General features: G+C 38.5%; 1 protein-coding gene and 1 long non-coding RNA gene across 2 annotated transcripts; both read right to left on the reverse strand.

The window, feature by feature from the left end:
- Window positions 1-3,928: 3,928 nt before the first annotated feature.
- Window positions 3,929-6,163, reverse strand: LOC122000106 (metal transporter Nramp5-like). Its single transcript, XM_042554647.1, has 6 exons — window positions 6,131-6,163; window positions 5,277-5,776; window positions 4,851-4,955; window positions 4,634-4,765; window positions 4,416-4,511; window positions 3,929-4,340 (listed from the first exon to the last, which is right to left on the reverse strand). Exons 3-6 carry the CDS (start codon window positions 4,854-4,856, stop codon window positions 4,008-4,010), a joined length of 567 nt encoding a protein of 188 aa, XP_042410581.1. The 5' UTR covers window positions 4,857-4,955; window positions 5,277-5,776; window positions 6,131-6,163; the 3' UTR covers window positions 3,929-4,007.
- Window positions 6,164-6,780: 617 nt separating this feature from the next.
- On the reverse strand, window positions 6,781-7,119 carry LOC122000107. Its single transcript, XR_006116945.1, has 2 exons — window positions 6,993-7,119; window positions 6,781-6,834 (listed from the first exon to the last, which is right to left on the reverse strand). It is a non-coding gene; the product is annotated as an uncharacterized LOC122000107 (long non-coding RNA).
- Window positions 7,120-11,277: the final 4,158 nt, after the last annotated feature.

The raw sequence follows: 11,277 nt of genomic DNA on the forward strand, positions 1-11,277 counted from the left end.
CTAATGCGTCATCTTGATGCTTCTTGTAAGCATCTCGGTCAGCTCGCGTGGTAGTGGCAGGAGGAGCCTCCGGAATGGGCTGCTCCAGAACGTACAATTTACGTTCTTGGGTGAGAACTATTCTCAAGTTCCTGTACCAGTCCAAGAAATTTGCTCCGTTGAGCTTGTCCTTCTCAAGGACAGAACGCAAGGAGAAAGAGTTCGTATTCGACGTCATGGTTATCTGCAACAGAAAAAATGCAGAAAATAAATATCATATTCATTTAAATCATTTAATTAGGCCTTTAACTAAATGATGCTCCCACTGAATTCTATAATTCATGTGAGACAAGATCCACATCATACTAACCCTTGAGTTAGCTTTGGCTAATACGCCCAAGATTTAGTATGATCTGTAGGTAATGATTTACCAATTACATCTCTATGCAACTCTTGTTTATAGGTTCATTATCCGCAGTTATATTAAAACTTGAGTTAGCTTTGGCTAATACGCCCAAGAATTAATATAAATGTGATTTATGTCCTATCTTTCCAACCGTTGGAAGAATGCCTATAGTTGTACTCGTTCCAACCGAGTTAACTAGTTACTCAATCTAATTGAGTTGTACTCACCCATGCGTTGATAGGCGGGACCAAGATTGTCCCTCCGTACCCTACCAAGATAATATGTGTTACTCTGCTTTGGCAGATTCAACAACACATGTGATCGAGGTAGTGATAGGTATCACGGCATGGTGGGCATTTTAGAGTTGACGCGATTTAGATCTAATCTAATCGACGATGTGTATCATATACTTAATTCAAATCTAATCTAATCGTAGAGGAGGTGCATCATGTGCACGACTTAGATCTAAGCTAATCGTTGAGACGTATCATATATGTGATTGATCAAATCAAATCGTTAAGGCGCTAATTAACTACTTTACTAGCATGCATCAAATACACACACACAAGCAATTAATTATACTATTTGTGATTAGTCATGGCCCTACTACGTTCTTCTCAAGCCAATGAGAAGATCGGATGGTCAACCTAAGGTCAACAGCTTCTCAAGCTTCTCCCTTTTACCACCTTGTGTTGCTCGTGCCCTCCTCGTAACTCCGTCTCGAGTGGACCTTCCACCGCTCCAATTTTGTACATTACAATTTTTTGAAACTCGAGTTACATTCGAAGGTCGTATTAAGAATTACAACACAAATATACTGATCCAATTGGGTCTTTTTAGGCCATGACTATCACAAATTATACATAATTCTAAATTATGTAATTTCCATAATTTTCTATAATTTTAATACTAATTTTTACAATTTTTATAAGTAAAATTTCCCGGCGGTCCCGTTTAACGATTTTCGGGCGCAATAGCGGAACGAATCCCCTTGCGGGGCCAGGGGCAGCGCCCCTACCCGCGATCTAACCATCGCGAGTGTCCCTAAGCGATCCTACAGCACCTTAGTCCGCTGTCCCAAAAAGTTTTGGGGCGAAACCTTACTGTTTCGGAAAAATCTTCTCGGTAGTCGAAGCCTACAAGTGCATAAACACTTGTGCTTCGCTTCTACGAGAAAATTACTCATAAAAAACCATAAAAACTTAACATTACAGAAAATCACAGAAGCTATATTTTTCATAAAAATCAAAATAAACTCGTACAAGTCTTCGCACATGGCTCTGATACCACTATTGGGTTTTTCGGGCCGTGAAAACCGCTTTTTCGCGTTGCAGAAACCCCGAAACCCCAGCCACCGGATCCGTGCGAAAATTAAAATTTCAAAAACATTACGAGTACGAGTTTCTTACACTAGTTCTAAACTAGATGTACAAGGAAGAAAGGTTATACCCTTGATGCGAAGCCCTTCGCAATCCCGCTCGTCCTCGGTTCGCCGAATCTCGAAAGTGTAAAAGTAGACACTTCTCTATGTGTATCCACACAAGCAAGTGTTGGGTTTTTCGGGCCGTGAAAACCACTTTTTGCGTCGCGGAAACCCCGAATCACCCAAAGCCGTAGATCCGTGCAAGGAAAATTTCTGGAAAACACGAGTACGAGTTTTAATACTTTGATCTACAGTAGATCAACAAAGAAAACATTTTACCTTCGATGCGTGCCCTCGCAAAATCCCGCTTGTCCAAGGTACGTGTCGGATCTCCAAAGTATCAAGATAGATACTTCTCTAGTGATATCCACACGAACAAGGAGTACTCTCTAGCACTCAAGGATGGAGAAGAAAGACCCAAGTGTGCTAGCACTCTCTCTAGGGCTCTCGGATGGGAATGGAAGAAGAAAGGAAAGCAAAGAAGAGAATACAATACACTCCTCTAAAATTATTACCTTTCTTCTTGGACTTCTTGGATTAACTCACTCACCCACCTTCTTCCACCATCAAAGTCACGGCAACCCCTAGCCAAGAGAGGGAAGAAGCAAGGAAGAAGAAGATACAAATTACCACACAATCAATACACCAAATGAAAAAACCCCTACTCAATACTGTGTGGCCGTCCACACAATGTAACCTCCCCATTAATGTGGCCGGCCACATTAAAGCCAAGAGGAAGGTGTAACCCCCATGAGGTGGCATGTCTCATGAGGTGGAGGTGATGTGGCAAGGATGAGTCATCCTTATGATGTGGCAATACATCAAGTCAAACTTGATGTTTCAACTTCTACTTGGTCAAGTCAAACTTGACCAATTGTCTTCCTTGTTGAGTTAAATCCAACCTTTGATTCAAGTCAATTTTAATTTAATGAATCTCAATTCATTAATATAAATTGACTCAATGAATCAAATTTAAATTAGACTCATTCAACAATTGAATCTAATTGAGTCTAACTCAATAAGTCTAATTTGAATACAATCTTTGGTGCATCATATGAACCTAATCCAATTTGTTCATCATATGAACCTAATCTCCATCCACTTGTTCTTTGTGTGTGACCCAATAGGTTCTTGTAACGTTGGCAATGTTTCTAAACTCCTTTAGAAACATAAGCAATGAGCGGCATCTAGCGATACATCATTGCTACCCAAGTTACAAGAAATGTTGAGATCCAACATCACCTTGTGACTACTAATTGTGACTCCTCACAATATGTGACATTGTCCTTCTATCCTAGACATCTAGATTGATCAATGTGAGGCATAGACCGTGTCATCCTCTAATCAATCTAAATCTTGAACTCCAAGTAGACTCACTAGATCAAATGAGTTCAACATCTAATGTTGACTCATTTGGCCATGGCCATGCACTTCGTGGTCTAACTCTATCAAGAATATTGATGTCGCTCCCGTCATATGGGAGGGATAGATCCCATCTACATCACTCACATCCCTCTGCATAATTTGTTACATACCCAGTAATCGCCTTTATAGTCCACCCTGTTACGGGTGACGTTTGACGAAACCAAAGTACACACTACAACAAAAACATTAAAAGACAACGGTTAAAAACCGTTGTCGTAGGCCCTTTAAAACCGTTGTAATTGGCAGTGTTGTTAAAAGTGGGGGGCTACGACAACGGTTTTAAACCGTTGTCTTTGAATGAAAAGACAACGGTCTTGCAACGGTTTTAAACCGTTGTCTTTGAATGAAAAGACAACGGTTTAAAACCGTTGTTTTTTAGAGCATTTTTTTCCAATTACAACCGTTTTTGAGGCTACGACAACGGTTTTTAACCGTTGTCTTTGAGGGTGATAGACAACAATAATGGTTTTAAGCCATTGTCTTTTAAATTATTATCTTTTAATACCAATATATCATATTTCAATTTAAATATATAATACAGAATCATAATCAAGAAAGAATATTCCCCACATCAATATTATTCAAAATGTTAGTTATACAAGAATTACAATTACAAAAGAAGAAACATATGTCATGTTCAAATAAAATTTATCCCAATACAAATAAACAAATAAACTCTATTACAATTAATGAACAATATGAAGTTGGTGCCGAAGAAGAACTAACTTGTGAAGGACTCAGTACCAACATCCAAGTAATTAGAACCTTAATTATCTAATCAGGGAGGGGAATATCTACACGATCCTCTCTGACGGGTGCAACTTCAGATCTACTCATTCCATCAACTTGAAATGAACCACCACTCTCTATGTTAACATGTGAAGAATTCAATGGGTCGACGAATGTTACTTCAGTCTCCTTCCTGAAGGTTAAGTAGATCACAGCAAGAATGTACACTGCCATGAGAGGGAAAACAATGATGTTGATGAGAACGTTAGCAATTGCTGGTAGGCTGCTATCAATGAGCCAACTGACAAAGCTGGTGCTTAAGAAGTAGATGTTGATTGCTACCTGAAGCAAACCAAGAATCCATGACACCACAATGATCTACACAGCAAATATATATAGTCATTTACTCTATTAATTATCACTTGCAAATATAAATTATCTAAGTAAACTTACATATATTGAACTTTTATGAGGTCCCATTTTTGTTTGACTGCTGCTGAATTTGAGAAGAGATAAGAGTGCAAATGGCAACTCAAATGATAGTACCATCTGCATTACATAAATGAGAATTTTGATACTTGAGAAATGTTGTGTCAAAAATCCTGTTCTCACACTTATATTGCTTCTGAATACTAAGATTATGAAATTTGGAGAAGGAATATCAATAGTACCGATGAGATTATGATGAGCCGTTCGGCTCCTAAGGAACCACTGATGATGGACACGATGAGACTTGGAGTGATTGCGATTGATCGAGTCATGAGATTCCTCAGCCATTTTTTCATCTTCATGTTTAGAAAACCCTTCAAGGGAATTGGGAATTGGGTAAAGACAGATTACGAATATCATACATTAGTTTAATCTTTGTGTTTCCTATCAAATTACCACCTGCATGATGTATTGCCCAGCGTATGTACCAATTATTGCAGAGCTCTGTCCAGAGGCTAACAATGCAATGGCATAAACAGTTGAACTAGACTTTCCAAGGACATCCTGAAAAAAAATGGAGCAGTGTTGAAATTGACACACTTTTTCTAAAAATGGTGGAAAAGTTAGTCCTTCACAAGATAGTAAAAAGGAATGAACAACGAAAGATCAGTAATAAAAATCATCATCTCTGACATGTAATAAAAAAATTATTCTTTTTGACAATCGATAATATAGTTTCAACCTAAAAACTCAGTATGAACAAAAATACATTTTTTTGTTTATATTGACAAAAATACTGCATCATTATTCTATTGATTGACAACAATTCAAGGGGAAATCTAACATGTAAGTATAGTTATATAAAGAAGCTATTGTAAAACTTACTTGAGTCAAATTGCTAACTTGGATATTGAACTTTTGAATGACTGCAATAATGTCCCTCTTTAGCACTGTAGTTTCTTCAATAAAGCTACTTGTTATATATCTATTTAAATACACACTTTAAAATTTAAATAATGTTAAATAAGGTCCAATGCATTATAAACAAAAAATTATAACAAGTATGAGGTCAAAAAAATATTGAACAACAGACATAAATCTTAAATGAGTTTCATATGCTAAATAAACTCCATCAAGAAGCTACTACTTGATTAAAGGATAAAGTTTCTAGTCTTAGTGAAAGTGCGGGCTCAACTTGCAACTTTAATCAACTTATTCAAGCAATAGCGGATACAACTTGATCAAGGGCTTCATGTAATTCCCACTAGTGGGTGATTCTTAATCAACAATTATTATCTCAAAGGAGGGATAAGGGATTCTCAGATAAATCTGTTGTAGCATTGCAGAAACTAAGCTCTGATAGGTCTTGTTTCACCATCAAGTGTCTGGAAACAAAATAAAACCATTAGTGTGTTTAAGAAAATAAAGATTTATAATCTACTTATCTGTCAAGCACCCAAGAGGTATGAGCTTCATCAAGACTAATAATCTGTGAATAAAGTAAATACGAGATGGACTAAGATTAAGGACACTTTCAAAGAGAAACAATTATAATGTCAAACAGAGGGAAAAATATAGAATTAAGTATTCAAATTATACAATAGCCCAACACAAGTGACACAATAGACTTCTTCCGAGACAATTAAGATATTAACAGACTTATTTTGCACTCATTTTTATCTCAAGAATGTTCCATTAAGAGGGAAAAAGTTAAACTAGATGCAATTATGCAAACTAACCTTTCCATTCGACATTGCAAGTATTTCTTCGATCTGCTCGATCTCTACAACCAAAAAAATGAGAAGCCAATTAGAAATAATCATAAGAAATCTAATACATAAAGGAGTATAAAGGAATCTGACAATGTTTACTCGCATTGGAAGAATAAATTATATCATTGGATTATAGCACCAGAAAAACATGCTAATTACATCAATTTTCAATCTCTAAAGTTAACACAAGGCTGTGCTTACCAACCTGGAACCACATAGTCGAATGAACAAGTCACGTTCTTGCATTAAAGAAAATGTTATCTTTCACATAATCAAATAAAACAAATGCAATGTGTTGACGATTGCTGCTCACGAAACTTAGAAGCAAGGAAAGGCCTAGTCAAAAGAGAGAGCAAGGAGTCACGATCAGAGAGCACCGAACCAGATGAAAGCTTATTGTGTGCATTCTGAAATGCATTTGATATCTTAGGTAGCTCAACCCAGCGGACTGTTCTAGTAGCATTTTCCATTCGCTTGAAAGGATCCTCTATCTGTAAAGTTGAAAGATCATCAACTAGCTATAGACTACAAGTAATTATTCCAAGAAATTTCAGCAGAAACATCAACAATCTTACAATCAGGGGCAGTGATCTACAAAAACGATGGCTTTTTTGTCGTCCTTCATATGTCGAGATGCTATAATCTGAACCAGAAGTTCTAATATCTGAAAACTGCACATATAGATTAAATATTGATCAATATCCCAACAGCCTCTTTCTATCATAGCCTACTTTATATAAATTCAAGATAAGAAAATCGAGACTTGCTCAGTCTAAAACGCTAAATGTTGTACAATTAGGTAACTAGCCATGAATCTAAAAGATCGCACCTTGTCGAAAAAGGACAGCAAAAGTTGAGCAAGAGAGCTTTGGTTTATGATTCTGCTAGATCTGAACCTCTGTATATTTGCGGAACACACATCCTCAAAAGGACTCCCAGAGAAGTTACTCCATCCTGCAGCAACAAAGAGTAGAAAATACACATACACTAAGGAAAGACCTATATCATAATTATAGACATGCAGGCATGCAAAAAAGACTTAAGAAATAAAAATGTTTCAAGGCTTTAGAAGATATATACCTCGATCAGAAATTCTTTCTTCATTAATTATTGCTCGCAGTGGTGGGAAAATACACATACCCAAAAGGTCAAACTAAAACCTACCAATTTCCTTTCAGCCCAAAATTTATATATTATGGAAGTTATCTTCCCTCTATGCTGATTTGCAACAAATAAACAAAATAATGCAGTCTTCCTATTGCGCGCGAGGAGAAAACTGCTAAGACTAAAAGTAAATATAGAATATTTAAAAGAAAGCTAGAAGAAATAAATAAGCCAAGCAAATTAAGAACAGAAATATCAGATATAAAATGCTCGAAAGCAATTCTTTTTAACATCAAAACATGAAGGGTGAAACCAAACAATCAAGAGCAGAAACACAATATGCAGGAATGTTAAAAACAAGTTTTTTTTCCTCTCATTTTTGAACAAGAAATTGAACAAATGCCCTAAAGGCAAATACTCCAATTTGGAAGTGCTTAGAAACCATCCCTTTACTCAATCTCTTAATGCTTAAACAAAAAACACAGGAACTACAGTAGCGACAGATCTTTCAAGGAAACCTACACCAAAATGAGCTCGAGGAAAGGGGGAACCTTAGCATTCATCCAATTTCCTCTTCTTTTCTTCTTCTTTTTTTTAATTTCAAAAACAAAAAACTTCATTATTAGCAATTTCTTGAAAGCGAAAACAAACTCTTACCCTTCCGTACGGGTTCGCTTCGTGGCCGGCAACGATGAGGTCGGCGACGTCCTTTTTGAGCCACCGCACCGTGGCCTGTTTCTTACTTCGTATCGGCCCGATCCTCGCCCTTATGTTCTTCGCCGAGTGCTTGCTGCTGCCCAGTCGATCCATCATGAATATCCACCACCAAGAACAAAAGCTCCAAACTTTACCAAGAAACAGAATTACTTCTTACCATTTGTTGAAGAATTTCCCACCTAGAATTCCACCCAGCATCGTTCTTCTCCCCCTTCTATGCCTCACTCCCCCTGCTCTCTGTTTCACAACTCCTACGGCGAAATGTGAAAGTAATTGATGGCCGGAAGAGTACAGAAAAAGAAGGAAACAGATAACGAGGAGACGAAAAAAGGCTACTTGTGCACCCACAGAACAAGCAAAGATGGTAATGGGGTGGCAGTGAGCTGTGAAAGAATTTCTGAAGAAATTAAACGGAGCAGTGGAAGCGGGCGGCAGAAGGGAGGAGGCAGGGCAAAGAAGGGGCGACAGGTTTAGGGCTTGGATCGAGAAGGTAAAGGAGCGGAATACGGCGGCAAAAAATTTCGGGGAGAGGGAAAGAAAAAACGTCGCGGCAAAAAATGGCGAAGGGGGAAAAGCGGCGAAAGAAAGAAACAATGACATTCAACAACACTTAATAGACAATGATTTTTAAAAACCGTTGTCGTAATCCCAGAAAAAAGCGCACATAGACAACAGTTTTAAAAAACTGTTGTCGTAGCCTTTAAAAACCGTTGTCGTAGCCCCAAAAAAATATAAATAGACAACGGTTTTTAAAAACCGTTGTCATAGGCCAAAAAAATTGCTAAAAGACAACGGTTTTTGATAAAACCGTTGTTAAAAGGCAAAAAGACAACCATTTGGTATAAAATCGTTGTCGTTTGAGTGTTGTTGAATGAGGTTTTTCTTGTAGTGACATAACTCCTTATGTAGGGATCCATGGTGACTTCAGGTCAAAGGACTAATAGTCATACTAATAGCCACATGAGAAAGTATATGACACTCATATAACGATCCATGATACTTTCTCATGGCGGGTCATTCAGTATACATTCTCTAATGCATACCCATGTGTTAGCTTGATATCTCTATATCCATGACTTGTGAGATCAAGTCATCGAGTTGACCTACATGCTAGTCTTATTGTATTAACATTGTCCCTGAATGTTAATACTCGACTAGAATGAATTAGAGTAGTGTTCCCTATATCATCTCACTATCGATTCAACCAATCGATTGATATAGGTAAGAAACCTTCTACTCAAGGACGTTACTATACTTATTTTATCTAGCACTAATACAAATAAGCATAATAACCAAAACCAAATGCCTTAATATATATACAAGAATATGATATACATGAGTCTATACAATCATCAAATGATTGGCTCTAGGGCTCTAACTAACAATCTCCCACTAGCACTAGTGCCAATCAGTATAGGCTCTAAGGCCTAATGACCTAGTGTGACCATCATGCTTTCTCTGTGCCAAAGCCTTGGTCAAAGGATCTGCGATGTTAGCCTCTGTAGGTACTCTGCAAATCTCCACATCTCCTCTATCGATAATCTCTCGAATGAGATGGAAATGTTGTAGAACTGCTGTGAACTCTGCCAGCTCATAGCACTACCATTCAAGCAAAACACGAACCTCGACTGTGATCTTTAATCATCCTGATCGGTCTGGAAGCTGGCATCACTGTAACCCTTTACAGTTAGCTCATCATTGCCTCCATATATCAAGAAATATTCTTTAGTCCTTCTTAAGTACTTAAGAATATTCTTGACCACTATCCAGTGACTTTCACCTGGATCTGACTGGTATCTGCTCGTCATGCTCAAAGCATACGAGACATCAGGTCGAGTACATAGCATGGCGTACATGATCGATCCTATGGCTGAGGCATAAGGGATCTGATCCATGCGATCTCTCTCCTCTCTAGAAGAGAGAGTGACATCGGCAGAAATCCCTTCTTGGAGTTCTGCATGGCAAACCGAAGGAGTACCTTGTCAATGTATGTACTCTGACTTAGGCCAAACAATCTCTTAGATCTATCTCTATAGATCTGTATCCCTAGAATGCGGGATGCCTCGCCTAAGTCTTTCATTGAGAAGCAACTCCCTAGCCAGGTCTTGACAGACTGAAGCATAGGGATGTCCTTCCCAATGAGTAGTATGTCATCCACAAACAATATGAGGAAGACAACTACGTCCCCTACAACCTTCTTGTAGACACAAGGTTCATCTTCGTTCTTGATGAAACCAAACTGTTTGATCGCATCATCGAAACAAAGATTCCAGCTCCGAGAAGCTTGCTTTAGTCCATAAATGGACCTATGCAGCTTGCATACTCTGCAAGTATGCTGTGGATCTATAAAACCCTCAGAGATAAGTCCATCCATGTCAGTCTTTCTCTAAAAGACCCACTTACACCCAATGGGTTTTACCCCTTTAGGTGGATCAACCAAAGTCCATACTTGGTTGGTGTACATGGATTCCATCTCGGATCTAATGACCTCTAGCCATTTCTCAGAATCTGGTCTCATCACAGCTTCCTGATAGGTGGTAGGCTCATCCTCTATGAGCATAACGTCATCATGGTCAGACAAGAGAAATGAGTATCTCTCAGGCTGACGACGTACACTATCAGACCTGCGAAGAGGTATGTCTACTTGAACTGGTTATCGTTCCTCAACTCTTTGTGGAACAATATCATCCACAACACTTTGTGGTTCCAGTTCAATTTCCATCGAGGCTTCAGTGCTAGTATTCGCATCTTGAACTTCTTCAAGATCGAACGTGCTCCCACTAGTCTTTCTAGAAACAAAGTCCCTTTCTAGAAAGACCACCAGTCTTTGCCACAACTACCTTGTGCTGACTGGGAATGTAGAAGTAATATCCCTTAGTTTCCTTGGGATATCCGATGAAATAGCACTTGTCAGATTTGGGTCCTAATTTGTCTGAGACTTGACGTCGAACGTAAGCCTCACAACCCCAAATCCTCATGAAAGACACCTGGGCATCTCTCCCAGTCCATATCCTATATGGTGTCTTTATCACGGCCTTGGATGGAACTCGGTTGAGTATAAAAGCTGCCGTGTCTAGAGCATATCCCCATAGATATGTCGGAAGATCTGTGTGACTCATCATAGATCGTACCATATCTAATAGGGTACGATTCCTCCTTTCGGATACACCATTCCACTGTGGTGTTCCAGGAGGAGTGAGTTGGGATAGAATCCCACACTCAGCTAGGTAGTCACGAAACTCATGGCTTAAGTATTCACCACCTCGATCTGATCGAAGTATTTTAATACTCTT

This window comes from Zingiber officinale, chromosome 7A (assembly GCF_018446385.1).
Source record: "Zingiber officinale cultivar Zhangliang chromosome 7A, Zo_v1.1, whole genome shotgun sequence".
NCBI lineage: Eukaryota > Viridiplantae > Streptophyta > Magnoliopsida > Zingiberales > Zingiberaceae > Zingiber > Zingiber officinale.

Coding starts and splice junctions, on each gene's coding strand:
- LOC122000106 (XM_042554647.1), bottom strand. Junction 4,512..4,633: donor GGCTCATCATAATCTCATCG/GTACTATTGATA, acceptor TATGTAATGCAG/ATGGTACTATCATTTGAGTT. Junction 4,341..4,415: donor CTCATAAAAGTTCAATATAT/GTAAGTTTACTT, acceptor TTTGCTGTGTAG/ATCATTGTGGTGTCATGGAT.